This window comes from Channa argus, chromosome 9 (genome assembly GCF_033026475.1).
Source record: "Channa argus isolate prfri chromosome 9, Channa argus male v1.0, whole genome shotgun sequence".
Taxonomy (NCBI): Eukaryota; Metazoa; Chordata; class Actinopteri; order Anabantiformes; family Channidae; genus Channa; species Channa argus.
The window spans coordinates 21,827,647-21,847,845 of record NC_090205.1 but is presented as its reverse complement, the minus strand read 5'-3'; the positions used below and the strand labels follow the sequence as shown (position 1 = coordinate 21,847,845).

Genomic DNA, 20,199 nt, shown 5'->3' with positions numbered 1-20,199 from the left:
CCCTGATGTAAGGGCAGTCCCTTTGGAGGGCTGGTTCTGTTCTTGGGGACGACCTGGAACCTCTGCATGTTGTGGCTGAGAGGAGAATGTTGTCCAAACTCCTCTCAATCCTGGACAATCCCTCCCACCCACTCCAATGTGAGCCGGCTGCACAGAGGGGCACTTTCAGCCAGAGACTGATCAGTCAAGTGCTGCACAGAACGCCACAGGAGATCCTCTCTCCCAGTGGCTATTAAACTGTTCAACTCTACCCCCTGTTCAACTCATCCCCAAATAGAACATTTGTATTTCTTTTATTTCATTTATTATTACAGCTTTGTATTATTGCATCTTTATTCCTAATCACCCACACATAGGTATCCAGCGGATGACCCTGAAATTCTTTGAAAACGAGGCACATGCCCTTTAAAATGTTATTAAACAGGTGCAATAGATGAATATATGAAGTTGGAAAGAATTTGCTCTTGAAATTTCTGTCCAACTGAATCCAGGCAATTTATGAGATGATATGAGAGTTGATATGAGAAATATGCAGAAACAGAACATAAGGTGCACATCCCATGTGAGATTATTGAAACCTAATGGGAACCCAATGCAAACATGCTTTGAAATGTATGTGAAAAGCAGAACTGCTTTGGTAAGAATCTAAGACCAATAATATAACAGTAGACATGAGCTTTTTCCAGCTCAGATCCATTGATTTCACGTGACACAACAGAGACAACTGAGGAAAGCCATTCTTTTACTATTGTGCATGCACACCTTGTTGCTCAGCATGATCTAAAAAGTCACTCTTGGCTCTTTTCCACAGAAAAACTGTGTCTTGATCGAACATCTGTTGCTTTTATTTTTTCATATTGCTCATTTCCATTTAAATTAGAAGTGTGTATTAAAAAGCAGTGGCATAAGACCTACTGAACATTTTGCTTTTGTTGTATGTAACGTGAAATGACATTCAGGTTGTGTACTTTTTTAAAATCTTAATCTTAATTTTAAAAGAATCTTTTTAACATTTTTTTTAATTTAACCTGAATTTTAAACATTCTGCATTTGGCAAAACCATTACTGCACAATGAAAGAGGAGACTAAAGTAAACTGGTGACACGCTTCCCCCCAGTGGTTGAACTGTTGAATAGCATTCGGAGGAAGCACAACTTTTAAAAATACAGGCAAATTGTGTCTACTTTTTTGTTCATCTTTTAACATAATATGGAAGGAAAATCTGCAGTTTTGTAAAGAGAACGTGGTTTCTTTGCTGGCCTTCACTGCTGTTGTGTTCCCCTATATTATCCCTCATAATAAATATTGATGTGTAGGTAATTATCCTTATCAAATGAAGGTTAAACTGGAGCAATCTTTCAGCTGCAAGTTGACTTATCCGCACTTGAAATATTTAACTTTGAAGCCTGTCAGGTGGTTCCCATGGTTAATTACTATAGGATAGAAATTATACCAGTCGTCTTAATAACCCTGAAAAACATCTTGCAGCTCTAATCTCTTTCATGTTGTGCACCATTCGCTCCAATTTGACACGGAAAGGAACATGAATGTAAATCAGCAGCAGAGATGCGGTATCTGTTCTGTGAGCCAGCCTGCCCCACTTCCCAGAGGGATTAAAATCAATGAGGCAAAATGGAGTTTTCAGCATTCTCAGTGTTGAACCTAATGGGCCCTGACGCCTCTAAGGATTAATGAGGCGAGTTTCTGCTGAACAAGCAACTCTTGAAACATGTGAAGCCATGTTCACTGTGACTGCTGAACATAGGTCTGGTCACAGGTTTAGTCAGTGGTGAGTTCGTGTTGGAGTCTGCATTGTACTAAACCATGAATAAAGAAGTCAAATATGTATTCACAATACTTGATTTTGTTTTATTATTATTATTATTATTGAAATATCGACCCCTGAGGCTAGATAAAAAGGCCACAGTTCATTTGTGCCTTGTCTAGCTCCTCAGTCTGACACATCCAGTTAGAACACAACAGACCTGTCCCAAAACACATTACACAACTGGTGTAGTAATCCCCCAAGTTTTTTTTTTTTCTTGTTTTAACATGGCCATTTACAAACTGATGTTTCAGCAGTTCAAATGAGTTGCATAACTTCCACAATACTTGTTTATTTGGGAAAAAAATGCTACCTCTCCAATCACTGCTAAAAATGCTCAAATATCTGGTAATATGCCAAACCATGCAATAAACCTGCAAATTTATTTGTACCAGCCACTATGGTTAATGTGAGAAAGGGACCTTTGGACCTTGAAGCAAAAAGTTCAATAGTATAGGGAGAAAACATCTGGATGTTAGATAAAATGTTTTGCCTTTAAAAAGAATCCATTGTGAAATGTCTTTTTGCTTTCTTGCTGAGTTAGTTCAGAAGATTTGAAAACAGAGCGTGCTTAGTTTATTTTAGCATTAGGACTGGAAACAAGAAGGAATGGTTAGCTTGGCTCTGTTTACAGCTAACACATAATCCAGGAGGTAAAGCCAACTGAAATAAAAACTTCTATAGCTGAGCAACAACATAGTTGCTGTTTCAGAGAGGGCTTCACTGGTGTGTTTTCACTTTTGTGGTCTTATGCTAAGCTAAGCTAACCAGCAGCTGGCTGTGGCTTCATATTTGGCATACGGATACAAGAGTGGTATCAATGTTCCCCATTAACTCTTAGCAAAACAGCAAAAGGGTATTTTTCAAAATACTGAACTATTTATTTATGGAATTTCACATTGACCAATGAATCATATGTCATAAGTTGGATGAGAAACTTTTTCTCCTTTGTAAAGTAGAGGGGTCCACAACACATTACAAGACTCTTATATTTAGATTTAACTGGGGGAAAAAAGAAAAAGAAAAGAAAATATGCAGGAGTTACGTGTTTTGTCCAGGTCTGGGACACGCTGAGGTAACAGACAGTAATAAATTATTCAGTCATTTAAAAAACACTTTGCAAGAGTCATATCAATAATACAAAATGGTATCAAACATACATGATGCAACATTTTCATCCAACTTGTTTTTGTTTTTTTACTTTTTTTTTTGCGCCCCCATGATCCAGAGTCTGTGGCTTCACTGCTCACACATCAGTACTTTAATGCTTTGAGGAAACTCTTTGTGAAGTCCCTTTAACAGTAGATATAGATTATAATACTGTATTCCATCTTTAGCTGAGGCTGAGTTTACACTTTCATGCTGAGCTGAATTTGTATGTCATTCACCAAACAGAGGATTTTTCACACTCCTTAATTCATAAGGGTAATATGGACCTTTTCCTTCAATGCCTTTGGAATGATTACATTTCAACTCATTATTATCTCAGTTACAATCACTGACATGGCAAATATTAGACACAGGCACAAAAGGGCTACAAGGCTAATCGCCCACTGACTTATTTTTTTCTTATTTTACATTCAGTTCATTTTGACTGTGTCTTTCATTTCACTTAAAGAGTTGAACACAGAACAACATGCCAATAGGAAAGTCAAAACTTGTATTAAAAGTGCAAAAATGTATTCCTTCAAGAGACAGTATTCATCCAGACAAAAAAATTTTTCCACCGACACTTTCGTGCGTTAACAGTACAAGCCATTTCATAGGTTATTAAACTGTACATTCCTACCCACCTTAAGACTACGAACATGAATATGCTGAATGCTTTGTTGCCTTGCGTGTGTGGATTCCCTACAACTGAGAGCACTCTGTAACTAGGTTAGCATGGCTTTAAACCCTAGGAGCATCATACTGCCTAAAGCCCCTGTGAAGTAAAGTGACATCACATTATTTTGGTTAGTGACCAGTGCAAATCAGCTTCTCCAGCCTGTTTCAGATCTGAAACATCACATTATGCCAAAATCTACACTAGTTCAATAATTTCCTACAGATCCTTTCAAAACAGCATTGAATTGATTTACATTGCACCCTTTTAATTAGGTTTTTTAATATCACAAATATATTTGTAATTTTCTCTATTTTTATTAGTTACAAAAAAAAACTTTAAAGGTAATAAATTTATTAAGACTTAGGCAAAATAATATTAGGGCTATTGTTCATGCAATGCTGGTTAAGGATTGCACTCATACCACTGACTGAAGAGGCAATCTAAACCAACATGAATTATTTTGAAATAACTGATGAAGTACACACGTGGGAAATAACCCCTTTATAAGAATGTCTGTAAACATGGCTCCTGACACGTCAATGTCTTTATAAAACCTGTTACATTTACATTAAAGTGTAACCACATACACTGACCAATGTTATTCTCTTCTACAGTTCCCATTTTCAAACACTTATTCAAGAAACTGATATGGCCATAGCACTCACCTGTCAACTGATACGACACAATTTCTCAACATCACATCACAATTCTTCCGCTTGCTATGATATGTCCTTCCAAGCCTCTCCGAACTGACTTTTCAAAACCAGAGCATCCCATGACCACGAGGTACACGTTATACTCACAGAACTTGCAGTTCACTCATTAACAAACACTGCACAACATGTATTTTCACTACAAATAGAGAATCATTGCTCTGATATTCACCTGCTACGCCCTTCATCATGTTCGTTATTTTCTCCCTTCACAAAGAGGGAACTGGTGCTTCCAGAAACTGTACGAGTGTGAGAATAAAAAGGTGATGCAACCAGAAGGTTGTTGGAGTTGGACACAAGGCAACACTTTGAGAGGCCTCCCATTTCCTTCCCTTTCTCAAGAAGACAAAGTCAAATTGATGACATCTGTTGAGTCTGATATTTTGTGCAGTATTCGATAAAACATTTGGGGAAAAAAAACACTTGACTGACAAGCTGTTCTCTGACAATGTAGTTTTGAGTGGAATGCACATGACAGTGTTAAAAAAGCTCTGAAAGGGACCATGAATGAAGGAGAGAGGGCTCAGAATGCATCCCAGGGCTATTTCAGATTACTTCTACTTCTGTCCCTCTGGGTCCATCAAGCTGTGCAGCCCCCCCTCTCCCTTTTTGTGCTCCAGGAGTTAACCACTGCTGGGGAGTTCCCTGACATCCAGAAGGTATCCGGGTGTGTGTGAGGGTGTGTAAGTTAAGAATGATAAAGATAATAAAGGAGATGAAGGAGGTCACAATATGGAGCAGTGGAACCTGTGAGAACCTGTGGAACGTTCGGCTCTCCATTTCATCTTCTTTTTCTTCTTCTGGTTTCGCTCTGGGACCTGTTGTCTGGGAAGGTTGCAAAGAACATTAGCAGAAACAGTTTGAGTAAATTCTCAAATTTATATCTTTCTAGGAGCTATTCAGATTACCTTAGAATATGCAAATCTAATATAAAATAGTGCTTACCTTTAAAGTCAAAGCTGGTAGTAGGGGAGTTATTTAACAAAAAAGTTTATTTGCTTGCTAAGAGTGAGATATGAAGTTGAATACTAACTCTTATTGTAGTTAAGTTATTGTTGTAAGAGACAGCCTATATCTTAGCTAAGCACAAAGACTGCAAAGCCTTAAAACATGTTGTAGGTATATGGAGCATTGTTTTTATCCATAGAAAAATCGAAGTATAAAACCGAACTTGGTTTTATGTGAGATTTCAGACTATTTCTTCGTTTGGATGAGTAAATCGTCAGCTGTTTTGTTGGAGCTGCGAGGTGAATTGGGTTGATCTTTGCTTTTACATCTCGACAAGGAAGCAAATAGACTTGTTTTCCAAAATGTATCATTTCTATCTATCTTAATTCACTTTTGGTAAAACATGTATTGTTTTATTTCATATTTTGTGAACATAATTTATGATTTTTTTTCATGCTTTCTACAATCTAACCACAAGTGGGCAATGTTGTTTTATTAAGCTACTCTCCTCTGTTTTAGTTTATGACGAAAAGAAGAGTTTCCTCATGAGTCAGCTGCAGATGCACCACATGCACAATGTTACTTTTTTTTTTTTTTTTCAAAAATAGGGGTAAACTCAAGCGAAGCCCTTGAAACAGGATATGACCACAGAAAATGTGAGCATAAACCGAATTCTTCTGAAACTGCATGTGTGTCAAGACAGGAAATAACTCTGGGATTTGCTTTTTCTTTCCTATTCCATTGCTTCTTAGAACATTTCACTGCCCTTTAAAAACCAGTATAACACTGTGTCACTGACACAAATATCTAAGGAAGTAAAGGACATGAGGGTCATACACTTTCAGATGAAAATTTTAATCAGATTTCATGATTGTATTTTAGCTTGTAAACAACATATTAAGATTAAATCACTAATGTCCTAAGTAGCTCTTAGTGCGCATAGATCTGTCTTTCATACATTGCATTCAAATATCTCAAGCTTTTTACATGACAAACAACAGTAGTGAACCTGGGCGTTTACCTTATAACACGGACCAGTTCATGAAAAGCTTTGTCCACATTCATCGGAGGATCCTTGGCACTAGTTTCAATATAGGTTATCTGAATAAATATGAAGAAATATTACAAAACCCAAGCATACAGTGAGTGGTACTGGTGATGGCTAGTTAGGAAACTAAATTTAGCTAAAGAATAAATGTACATAAAATATTACAAAACACACTATCATTAGCAGTCAAATAAAAAGTAATTATCAGATACTACACAGTGTGGACTAAATAGGGGTCACAAATGTTCTAATGAACTGGAACAAGTAGGAAGCCCCACAAAGACATTTCCAGTTATGGAAATGACAGTGATTACTCAACTGGCAGGATGAAAACAAGTGTGTAATCTTTTCATGTTGACCTCTTTTTTTTTTACTCTGACTTTGGGCTGAGCTGTACAAGGAATTTCCACTGTGTGTAATTTCAGAAGTGAACACGTGCGCAGATAAAAACTCAGGTAAAAGAAGTTATGGACAGTTTTACCAATACAGGTTCTTACTACACGTACATCAGGCAGAAGTGCTTGAGGAATAGGACTTACATTATGTTTTGCAGCCATTTCTTGACCCTGGTCTGTTGTGACCTTTCTTAGATGGACCAAGTCCACTTTGTTGGCAACCAACACCATGGGGAAGGCCTCCCTGAGAGAAAAAGGACACACACACACACACACACACACACACACACACTATGTTTATCTTATAATGGGCTTAAATATCAAAGCAACTTTAATAAATCAAGACTTTTTTAGTGTTATAGTCTTTATAGTCAGTCTTTAAATTCAGATTTACCTCTTACAGTACTTCCGCTTTATACATCTTATTTTCTTCGAAGCAGCTCTGTAATCCACAACAGTTGTCTATAGAAGGTGAAGTTAACGTCAAGCTGTGATAACTGTGTGGGGAATGATGTCGCCATACTGTAAGACTTTCCCTGCTATTCTGGTTTTAACTTTCTGCTGGGATTCTGAAAAGGGTCACCGCTGCAAGTCAGTGCTGCTGCCATAGTTGGTCAGCAGAGGATTGCAGATTTTTTCTTTTGCAAGTAAGAACAAACCATGCACACAGCCACTGAAAAACTGTTCATGTGTTTATCATTATTTCTTTCTACAAATACAATTACTTGCTGTTCCAATTTAATTTCTCCAGGCGGGATCCTGATAACAAGCTGGATGATCTTCTTTATGATCTCCTCTTTAGTCCACAGGACAAGGAATCCAAATATTTTTCCAGCCTTTTGTCGCTCCTCTTTAAACTTGTTGGAGATGTGTTGCTACCATCAAATTCAAAATGAGCTAATATTTTCTATGAAATTGTAAGATATCTCAGTTTCAACATCTGATACAGTATGTTGTTTATGTTCTATTGTGATTAAAATATGAGTTTCATTTTTTTTTTTTTATTTACATTTTCACATCTTACCTACTTTTTTGGAATTGGTTTTAGACGAATATTAAAGTATTCCACATTTGAAATTCTAACTGTATTGTATGTATGATGGTATTTAACGTATAGATTACCACGACGACAAACTCAATGAGCGCCAATAAAAGACGATTACCATATCTTTGATAAGTCCAATAATATAAACTTGAAAAAGCAATTATCTTGTCAGTTTATTTGTGCTTTCCAATTAAGCTTTAAAACTGGGCATGTTTCAGACAACAATGTTTTTACTCTGAGGAAAGCTCTTTATGAGATTCCCAAATTGTCAGTGTGTCATAATTGTGCCACACTGTGATTCTCAGAGTCAGTTAGTTAAACACCTCTAATTATTGACGAACAACAACTTGGTCAGTTCAAGTTTCTAGTTTTCTTTAATCACAAGCTCAGCTGTGTTTTCCATTCACAGTCACTGTCAGTAAGCAGATGCTCATCCTGTCCTATAACTGATATTCAGCTTAACAGACTTTGACAGACTTTAGCACCCTGATGCTCTGATAAAATGAATTGCAATTTTAGGAGCCAGGCAAGGAAAACAAGCTGACCATTCTTGTCTTGAAAGATATCAAAATACTACCTTTAGTGCAGAGAATATAAAATCTGATGAGTCAACAAAAGTCACTTTGAACTGAGAGAGATGCAAAGTCTGTTTAGTGTATTTGTTCTTAAGTAGGACATGAACATTGTGGAATAAGACCACGACAGAGGATGACGTGACCCTGCCGAATAAGACTTCAGTAAATTTCAAGCTGTGTTTTATTTTAGGAGTTTCTTCTGAATTGGTGTCCTCATCATTATTCTCCCAATAATGTACATAGTGCGGTAAAATCACAAAAATAAAAACTAAATACATAAGCAAACTATACACAATCCCCAAGTTTTACTATAATGTAAATGTCTATTAGATCTGACAAAACTACTTCCTCTTTTGGCAACTTTGGCTTCCTGGTACAATAACTTTGACTTACTAAATTTACCATACTTGTGCACAGAGTTTTTCAATTCAGTGAATTCAGTGCATTTAACATTTGGGTGTATTCTCTTTTGTTTTCACTTCCAAACTATCTAGTGAAGATGGCGTAACTGTTCATATGCTGTAGCTTATCCAAATTGACTCACTGTGTTCTTAGAGCAAAGACTTTGGTGATCATAATCACAAAAACAAAAAAAAATAATTAAATAAAAAACACACAAGAATCGTTTAATAGGCAAATGGGCTACAAATGTATCTTCCTTAAACAAGAAGGGGAAGCTGAGCAGCTGTCAAAGCACATTTGACATTATTACCTCCTTAGCACAATTCTGTAAACTAAAATCATGAAAACTAACTCTTGGACATACCCATTTATTCCTTTGCTGTGTGAGCATGTGTATGCATGGTGCACAAAAATTAGTTCTGCTGTGTGTTGCTCAGGCAAGCTGTTGTATTTTACCTGTCTTTGACCCGTAATATGAGTTGATGGAACCGGTCAACATGTTCAAAGCTGGCCTTGTCTGTCACAGAGAAGACAATAAGGAAGCCATCTCCAGTCCTCATATACTGCTCCCTCATAGCACTGAACTCTTCCTGGCCAGCTGTGTCCAGGACTATAAATACAGAGGGACACAAATACATTACTAAATATTACAGACTGACCTTTTAATTGACTTCTTTTCTTCTGCTTTTCAGTGGCAGTGGAAAACTGCTTCTAAAAGTTTTCCATGTCATTTTTATTTTATTTTTACTGCACCATCTAGGCTAAAGAACAAAATTAGCATGCTAAAATCTATACAAGAGTTACTTCAAATAGTTTCTAATTGATTTAGTAATGTCTACAAAATGACCCAATTTGCACATAAAATTTAAAAAATTATTTTTTTTTCTTTTGTGACTTGTATATTTACCAACCCTGTGCACTTTTATAACTCTAAGCGAATTTGGTCCTGTGACTCAATCAAACCTTTTCTACCTTAACATAAAAACGTTCCTCAGAAAAAGGGATATTTTCTGGCATAGGCATATGTAAATGGTGGTCAATAGAATGTCAAAGGTTTCTACAAAGATGGGTTCCTATAAGCTGTATAAACTGAAGTTTTATAGAAGATCAAATCTTATTGTTTTCCATATGCAACAACGAGTGCCTTTTTTGTAAATTAAGCTTTTTTTGAGAACTGCTGTTACAGAGTTAGCTAGAAAATAGCTACTACACATTTTTATATGTTCACGTAACAATAATTTAATCACAAAGGGAAATGAGAAAAAATTAATTGAAAGATTAGCATAGAGACATAGGTCCATCTACGAGAGCTGTCTGATTTCACACTTTTTTACTTACCATCCAGTATTGCCCACTGCCCGTCTATCTCTGTGTGTTTTAAATATGAGTCCTCTATCGTGGGATCATAGTCTGGCACAAAGATCTTTTGGAAAAACTGGATGGTGAGGGCACTCTTCCCAACACCACCGTCCCCCACTACCACCAGCTTATATGTTGGCAGGTTGTCACTTGGCACAGCGCTGGTCGCCATGGCGACCTCCAAAGAGATGGTAAAGGTCGAAATTAGGCTAGTAGGTGGGTGATAAGACGCACCTGGCTGGAATGGAGGACCTAGAGGGAGAGAGGGAAATAAAGTCTGTTTGACAAATGATATTCTGTAGAAGGGAGCAACAGTCAGAGAGGGAAAGACAATGAGCGAGAGGCGGTAACATTCTTTGTTGCAGCTGCTTTTTCATCACCATGGAAATAAAAGACCAGAGCAAGCAGGGAGAGAGACGTTCACTATTATTAAGTCCACCTACAATACATATTTTTACAGCTGGGTATCAGTAGGGGTGATTCCACGTACGTTGCACCCAACAACGAAAGATTGAAAAATAAACTGAAGTGAAAAGTGAGCAGAGACATTGGTGTTAACTGTCCTTTTATTGCTTTTGAGATACCTGACTTTTAAATTATTAACATTTTGCTAACAGGATCATTAATATTCTTATAGTGGGTCTCAGCATGCACAATATGAGGGTATTGTACAGTAATTCAATAGAAGTAATGTTTTTGTTAAAACAAATCTTTTGAGTAAAAAGTAAGTGTTGAACCTTTTTCTTTTTCTGGTTAACATGGAACTGATGCTCTTCCACCAGGTTGTGATTAGTGACCTTAAAGTTTTATTGCATTGGCAAATGCAGTCTTTGTGGGCTACTGAGTATAGACCTACAATTATATGCTATCATCAGTCTGATCACAGATGATGATGACAGACTGGTGCAGCATTTTGTGGTCTGGTGCCAGCAGAGCTGCCTCCAGATGAATGCAGGTAAAACCAAAGAGCTTGTGGTGGACTTCTGCAGACATACACCACCACTAGCGAACATCCAGGGAAAGGACATTGAGAGAATGAAATCTTACAAAGAACTGGACTGGACTGAAAACATAGATGCACTTTATGGAAAAGGACAGAAAAAACTCCTTCTGCTAAGGAGACTAATGTCTTTTGAAATGCAAGGAGAACTGCTGAAGACCTTTTTTGACTATGACGGTCTCAGCCATCTTTTATAGAGTGGTCTGTTGATGCAGCTGCATCTCTACAACAGACAGGAACAGACTGGATAAGTTGATCAGGAAGGCCAGCTCAGTCCTGGGGATGCCCCTGGACATAGTAAAGGAGGTGAGAGAAAGGAGGATGGTAGTCAAGCTATCATCCCAGCCCCTGTATGACATAGTGACATCTCTGAGCACCTGAAGGAACGATATCGTAGGTCTTTTCTCCCTGCTGGTGTTAGACTTTACGACCAGAGCTGCTCCCAGTGAACTAATATTCACTATAATATACATTCCTGCTACTGATGTAACACTGTGATTGTATACTTATTTGTCCTGTACAATTAAAATGTAAAACGTTACTTATTTATATTGTATTTTTTTAAATGTATATAAATTTTTTTCCTTGACTTTTTTTCAGATTCTTTCCGCACATTTGCACACCTTTGCTGGTTCTGTAACATGAATATTTACCCACTGTGGGAAGAATACAGATTTATCTTATCTTACCTTGTCTAATAAATGCTGTTTTTTTTTTTGTTTGTTTGTTTAAAAATCCAAGTCCCAGTACATTTTGCAGAAAGGGTTCTAAACAATTTATGAAGCCACAGTATGTACAATATTAGCATTGTGGCCACATTGTGGTTAACTACATACCTTCTACATTATATTCTTGCTTAAACACATCAAGGGCCCAAACTTGCACTTCTTCTCTCGTGACCTTGTCAAACCCATGAGATCTTTTCTTTCACTGTCCTTCAGTTACGATACTGCTAATGCAAACCAAATGTTTCCTGAGGTTTCTGTTTTATATCAAGACAACAGGCAAAGTATGAAAGGCTTTTATTTTAAAAAGGTGGCATACACACCTGAATTGTAATTAAAAGCTGGTCTGTCTACAAAGACAGACATTCTTCCAATGTTTTTGTACGAAGAGAATTTTCAAGATTTTCAAATATAAGGAAAGAGCAGAAGCCACATAAAGCTCTGATCACTCTCACCTGCATGAATATAATAACTTCATGGAATAGGGTTAGATAAAGCCTAGTGAGCCTGTTTATAACCAACACTGGGCAGGTAGCAGAAACCAGGCTCATGACACATTCTCTCCCTGGCTCACTATAACCACGAATCCAGCAGAGAAATATATGATGGTGCGGACAAAGACAAATATCCAAAGATTGTAATTATGGTTTTTTTAAAAATAAAAATAAATATATTTTTTTTACAATATGATAGGTTGATTGAAAGCATATTTTTGAATATTTCTTCAAAGTCAAGCAAAAAAAAAGACTAATTTTAGGGGTACAGTACATTCACACAGGGATACTGTGTGGTTAAAACTGTTATGGGCAATACGATAATGTAGGAACTTTAAATTGTGCAATGCTTTTATGAAAAAAAAAACTCATGCCACAGAGAGTTTCTACGAGAGTTGCATAAAGAAAAAGACATGGGAGGAGCGTGACACAAGAGAACTGTAGGGTGAGAAAAATCGTAAACAGAAGAGCGAGGGAGAGGAAGTAAGGTCATATGAGGACAAAGTTGACAGAGATGTTACAATATGGTGATGAATACACAATCTTAAATTGATCCAAAATAACCACTAGTTTACAATCCGCTTAAAGAACATTCAATCTCGTGTTGGCCGCAAACAGGAGTTCTTAAGTCATCATCATGTAACCACAATTATTTCTATACTGTCTACAACTAGAGCTTGGTCCAACTTAGTCAAATCAGTTGTGACCCCCCAACCCCCCCACTCCCCCCACCCCAAGGTCTAATCATAATTAACCATAAGAGTGATTTTTAGATATAAAAGCATTTCAAGAGCAATAATAAGTTGTGAGGTTTATACTAAAGGGTTTACACCATGGAAATTGCTGATATAAACCTTTCAAAATAAAACTTGCTTATTGCATCTTACTGTGAAACCATGAGATATTTCACACACCATCCACCCACCCATGCACCCACTCTGCCTTCATCCACCAGGAAACAGCTGTCAGCTGGCTACACTCCATCCTTTCCTGCACAGCACAATGGAGGGAAGGAAGAGGTTTCCTTCCCTTACAAAGTTAGTCAGCCGATCGATCAGTCTGCAGCAGTCAGTCTGCCAGGTTGGGCAGAGAACCTGTAGCTCAAATTTCTGATGGAACACTTCTCCAGTCAGCTGGCGGACTTGTAACAAAGTTGCGAAATGTTTCTCTGAACCATTATTACATTTCAAAAGACACAGAAAGATTTTCAGTGTTGTGCAGAAAACTAGCATAAAACAGACTGAAAAGCACCAAGAAATCACAAAATCTGCCACCAGCTGCCGTTTTCGCAAGAGCCATGCTTGGTGTGGCCTGTCTGAAGCCAAGTCAGGTCGTAACCCTTGTAGGGTGTGTCAGTATTTCCCTCCTATGAATCTATTTGGTGGGGTACACAGTTCTCTGAAACAACGCTCACCATTCTGTGGTTGAAACACCAGTGTAACCCAAATTCCTTTGGGTAAGAGGAAATTGTACTGTAAGTTAGTCATCTAACCAAAGTGGCTTTATAAACTATGTTTCAGCAGGCCACTCTAAGCTACCATACATACAGTATTATGCACAGCAATACTGTTGTTTATGAATGTAAGTCTTCTGATTAATGTTTGACCTTCCACTACTGAAATAGAGCTAATTATTTGGTAAATATCTTGCTCTGGAAGAAGTGAAATTGTACACAATAGTTACTGTGTAATTCAGATTAAAGAACTGATTATAAATTGATTTAAAAAAAATAATGGTTTGGCTTTTGTGTAACAATGATCAGGAACTGGAGGCAAAAACATTTTATTAAATGAAAAAACATGTTACCTGCTAAGACTTGAAAGTTTTTGTCCTCATCTGTTAAAACCGTCAATTAGCTCACTCCTATGTGATGATGACTGAAATGCAAAATTACAGAAAAAAAGGGATTTAACCTTTGTCCTCTTGCTTTGGCCTTGCTATGTGAGATGCACATTTTTAGAAAACTGTAAAAATATTAATATGGGCAGCATTATAAGTCAGGGGGCAAGAAAACATAATTTCTTTATTGCTTATCAGAGAAAGCTTAATTTATACCTCATGTGCTTTTTATCCTACCTCAAGTTCTAACCCACTACTGTCACATCTCAGAAGGTGACAGTGCTCTGTCACATCTGTCCATTCTGACATGTGACTGTACATGTATATGGCTTTATAGTAAAAAGGTACTAAAGCTTGTCCTGGCGTTACATAAGGCCCCTCTGGGCTCTGAGAAGTGACTAGTTGCTGCCTTGAGAAAGGATAAAGGGACTTCCCTCGTCACATGGGAACAGAGTAGCAGCATAGCTCACAGAACAGGAATAAGGAGGGACACAGTGGTGCACACCCCTGCATGTACAGTAACACTGATATTAACACTCATCGATCATTCAAAGCATGTGCTCTTGGTTCAGAGTTCAAAATCTGTTAAAACTTTAAGATGCTGTCATGTGACAGACCCCAGCCCAACACCATCTTTAGCAAATTATTTTAGACTGAACTCAAAAACGTACCCTTAATTTTTAAACTTTGGCTTATAAAACACACCTTGGAAAAATGTGTTAAACATTTTGCTCTGAAGTAAACTACAACCTTTTGCCTAATTCCTGAACCCTGATGTTCTTTGTGGGAGCCAGGAAAGGTTCTGGTTTTTGTCAGGGATACAACTTAAGTGAAAGCAATAATTCATTAAAGTGTGTCAGGGAACAGGGGAAAAAAGACAAAAGGATCCTAACATTTTCATACCAGCATCAGTACAGGCCATATGTATCTCTAGCACCTCCCTCACAGTGCAAAGTCAGTTTTCAGTAAGATGCAATTGTCTCATCTGAGCCACTGTATTATAGTGGAGGTACAGCTTCCTTCCTGAAACAGTGTTTCAAGCTGATGATTAGTTAAGCAGCAGATGTCTAACACTGTGTATTCATACGTCTTTAAACTCTTTGAAGTTATTTTGTCAAGACTTTTGTCTATACTGTGTGTATATATACTGACAAACTTATACAGAAACACAAACACATGTGGTAATTTCTGCATTATTTCAGAGAATGAGGTAAATTAATTCAGCTACCCGCTTATTTCGTCTGCCCCAGTGATACCAGACTTTACCATTTGCAACATTTGGCTGAGAGGACAAAGTGCAGCTAGCCTAATAGCTGGTTGTACAGCAGATCACATTTGCCTCTAGTCACACAGTATTGTTTGAGAACCCATTTAACTATAAATTTCACTGATGTTGTTTTTATAAAACAGCACAGTTAAGGATTCCTTTGCTCACATCCGCAAACTATTCACAAACAAAACCAAAGTGTCTCACTACTGACCGTGACTTGCTGGGGGTTTCCTTCTCTGACCTTTCCGTTTATACACTGTGATAATTTACCTTTTGGGAATTTTAACAAAGACGTCGGATGTCATCACTTAACCCCTGCCAGGCATCAATGATACTGAATAATCACTGAAGTTACTGTTGTATGTCAACAGATCATGTCCAATTGTATTGTGAAAAGGAAATTGCAGGCGGATTATTAAAAGCTGAAAATCTAATGGGCAGTTGTGTAGGAATTGCAACTTAACTAACGTATTTGGCTTTAATATATTATATATATATATATATATATATATATATATATATATATATATATATATATATATATATATATATATATATATATATATATATTATATTATATTAGTACACACAAAATAGTCTTTGTTGTCTTCAATACTATGACTGTACAAAATGGTTATTAGGTAAAATAATTCCTTTACTCTCAATGGGCAAATTTGTATCGGCTGAAAGGATCATGTTTTCATTGTACAAAACTATGTTGTCCAAATTCATCCGAGGCTGGATCTAGTGCTTCCAGTGCCACCATCATTCAAAAATCAACATTTATTGCTGAAATGCCAATTCCATTCAATTTACGGACAAAATATGTGGTGTTTTATTTCTAAGTGTATGTTCCATATGTCTACATTTGTCTTTATTGTACCTACAATAAAGGACTCTGAATGGTTGTAGTTGCTGCTTCTCTAGATAGATAGATAGATAGATAGATAGATAGATAGATAGATAGATAGATAGATAGATAGATAGATAGATAGATAGATAGATAGATAGATAGATAGATAGATAATGTATTATTACTCAAACACCAAGAAAAGTATAATGTGGGCTACTTAAACAAATATATATTTAAACACAAGTCACCTTTCCTCTCACACTTTGACACATTTTTCTTACTGCTCTGTGACTGTGGCTGAAATCATATGAAAGCCCATTTCGGTAACAAGAAGACAGGACAAATTACTGCTTCTAGTTTTGTGCACTGTCAGAAGCTGGTGAGGAATAACATTTCGTTTCAGTCTGTGTATTTTTAAAATACCTTGTCTGAAATGACAAAGAATGTTAAATCTTGAATCTTTCTCTTTTCTTACATAACATGGTTTTTTGTGCCCTATGATAAAACTTGCCTTACGAATAATTATGAATTTGTCACATGTGAAAATACTACTTCATTTAACATCGAAAAACACTTGAATGAGGCCCAGAGCAGCAGCACACAATTATTCATATGAATATTACTCTAGGGATATCAGCCACTCTGTTTGTCAAATAAATGTTTACCTACAACACTTTTAAAACAATGTGGTAATACTTTTTGTGATGTAAGAGTTCTGAACTGCAATTGCCACTCACAATGAGGTGACTGGAAAGCACAATATTACCTGCATTTCTCGACCTTAATGGGCAAGGTGACAGGTTTGAAATGGTTATTACTATTTTTTCCAATTATACACATTCCCTTATAACCACTATAGCAACATAGAGTCACGCGTGTAAGCTGAAAGGTCCAATCTTGCTCTTGAACAGATCAAGGGACATTTGTCCTGCCCGAAGGAGCCTCAAGTAAGACGCAAACCACCTTCATTCCTAATTTATTCCAACGCTCAAGGGTAAAATAAGCAAATCTGTTGCCTTCTGCTCACAAGCCTGCTTTTCTACACTACAGACAAACATTATATGATACTTTATCTCCTAGTTCGGATTCCATGTATACAAGAACAGGTTTGAAGCTCACATGTGTCATTATATTAATAAATAATACCACGCCTATACACACTGCTGAAGCTGTCTTAAAATTGAGAAATAACATTGAAAAGACTGCTATCCATTACTCTCACAAGCAAAAGTCACCATTGCCAGCAGCAGCAGCAGCAGCAGGGTCTGACATTTGAATGAAGTTATGATGGAAGGATAAAGGGGGATCTGTCCTCGGACAGCAAAATTATCTGGTGATTTAATTTTGCTATTAATAGTGATTTACGTGTGTGCTTGCCAGTGTGTGTGTGTGTGTGTGTGTGTGTGTGTGTGTCTCTGCTGACTGACTGGTGCTTCTGAATGATCTCATCCTATGATTTGATACATGAAGAATCTCTCTGTTCTCTCTTTCCAGCGGTTCTTCAGTACAGCTGTGTGCAGCTGTTTAAAAAAACGGTGGTGAAACACACACGCACGTAAAGGTCTCGTGTTCAAATCTGACAGACGAGAAAATCCAAGCAGTGGTTTTGTTTCGACCCCATGATAGAATTTCTGACATACAGAGGCAGGGCCCCTCTGTGTGTGTGTGTGTGTGTGTGTGTGTGTGTGTGTGTGTGAGTGTATGCGTGAGAGAGAGAAAGAGAGAGAGAGACAGAGAGAGAGAGCGTGAAAGGCCGTATGGAAAACCGACAGTAGCCGCCCCTGAATAACGGACTTCGGTTTCCTAATTTTTCTCTTCAAGTTTGCAGCAAACAGGGATTTCCGCAAACGGTTTACAGGCGTTGATGTGTTTTTTACAACAAGCGAACCTTTAAATAATTAGCTGACACTTAGCTAGGTTACAGCAAGTTGTTGATATACTGAGAGTAGTTGAGGATTTTACACAGTGTGTGTTGTCTACACTGGCCCACGCATTCACGACCTCTTCTCTCTCAGCAGAAGAGCTACTTACCAATACAAACTCCGCTGCCGTGAACACAGTAACACGTCCTCACACCGACATATTCCCCTTCATCTCTGTCTTCGGCTTCATACCACCGCCGCCCTATCGCGCAGACGGGATGTGCGCTCACCACGTCTGCGAAACAATACGTCGAGTAGCTAATCTTTGTATTGCAACAGCTGATGCTATAAATAGAAAAGCCCCAAAGGGGTGAACGCCACTTTTGTTAAGACATTTACTGATTAAATGCTGGTTTTCAGAGTGATGTGGTGTATGTGGTATTCGAGATGAGCCTAAAATTACCATGTTCGTTTCCTGTCAGTGTCTTTTGTGTGTTAACATTTGGAAATCTCGGGAAGAGGTTTGCGAGTTCCCCTTTTGAGCGAAATGGACTGTTCCCTTATGTAGCGGACTTCTTTAAAGGGATAGTCCTGTCAAAGTAGCCGCTCCTAATTTAGGGCCAGTCAAACAGATTCATCAGGAGTTACAAGATGCGGCATGTGGTGCTGTGTGTCTGTTTGGGGACTCTATATCTGTTTTTAAGATTTAATCGCTGATATTTAAATCGCTCTTATTTAATAACTTACATTATGACTAAATCAGCACAAGGAAATTTGCATATTCTACTGGTGTTTTTTCATGTTTACTTTTAGCACATCTGATAAAATCTCTCCTCAAATAACTGTGTACCATCATTGCAAAGAATTGTGACACAGGATCGCAATGAATGTAAATGTAAATGAGCTATACATTTGTAAAGCCTATAAATACCTCGGCAACAGGTGGAGGCTAGAAAAAAGTAAAGATGTGAGTTTTCAACTAATTTAATACATCACTAATTTATTCTTTTAGGTGGTTATTTAGTAATCTTCAACTGTACAATGCAACCACTGGTGTGTGTGCGTGTGTGTTTAAGTGTGTGTATGAGGGGGGGTTATGTGTGTTCCTGTGTTATGTGAAAAAAACAAAATGTCCTACTGGTATTTTACATGCTGCTAAAAAATTATTAGAACATATTCTTATTGTTTATGGTCATTACATAGGTATGTCTGATTTTTGCAGTGGAACATTATCTAAGCAAAAAATAATAAGAAACTGGAGATATAGACAACAGTACATTTCATAAAATAATTTCAGATATAACTCACAATTACAAACTTAATATCTAATAATTACACATCTGTATTTACAATGACTTAAGACTAAGCATCTCATGATTGAAAGACAAGATCTCGCAATTATCTCGTGAGATAATTTTTCTAGTCTAGTTTTCATTTAACACATGGGATGAGTCATTATGATAAGAACATGTTGTGTTTTTACCCGTTCGGTGAATGCAGTGCATCTCTGCGGGCATGCTGATATGACACTGATATACCATTTTACATTAAATGTGTAAGGCATTTATCTAACATAAATGTAATACGTTTTGTTATTGCACGCTGCTCCCTTTGCATGTAGTAACTAGAGGTCAAAAAGACAGATACGAATCTGATTAACCAAGAGAGGCGTGTGCCTGTGCGTGTGTTTGAGTGTGGGTGTGGGTGTGTGTGTTTAATACAAAACGACTGACGAGAGGGTAAACAGAGGGCAAGATGGGTTTATTGATATTGAAAGTACATTAGGGCAGATGCTGTAGGCTACAGTTTAATTTGGGCAAGTACTTAATTTGCATTCAGTGGACTATACGCAGTGTAAGCAGAAGCAATAAAGAGCAACAGTATATATTGTTTTTTTCTTCTGCGTTATCACATTCCTCATTTTGTTCCACATGTAGAAACAGTTTGGTAAATAATTTTATATAGATTTCAAGGGTCTCGAAACCACATTGTTCTAACAAATGAGGTCTACAGATACC

General features: G+C 37.3%; 1 protein-coding gene across 2 annotated transcripts; it reads right to left on the bottom strand.

Annotated features, from left to right (window-relative positions):
- Positions 1–1,844: 1,844 nt before the first annotated feature.
- mrasa (muscle RAS oncogene homolog a) lies at positions 1,845–18,509 on the bottom strand. Of its 2 annotated transcripts, XM_067515437.1 has the most exons (7): positions 18,351–18,509; positions 14,164–14,234; positions 10,118–10,390; positions 9,236–9,389; positions 6,902–7,001; positions 6,336–6,415; positions 1,845–5,191 (listed from the first exon to the last, which is right to left on the bottom strand). In XM_067515437.1, exons 3-7 carry the CDS (start codon positions 10,308–10,310, stop codon positions 5,092–5,094), a joined length of 627 nt encoding a protein of 208 aa, XP_067371538.1. In that variant the 5' UTR covers positions 10,311–10,390; positions 14,164–14,234; positions 18,351–18,509; the 3' UTR covers positions 1,845–5,091. The 2 variants fall into 2 exon arrangements, with proteins under 2 accessions (XP_067371538.1, XP_067371539.1); XM_067515438.1 differs by lacking the exon at positions 14,164–14,234 and having other exon boundaries at positions 18,351–18,507.
- Positions 18,510–20,199: the final 1,690 nt, after the last annotated feature.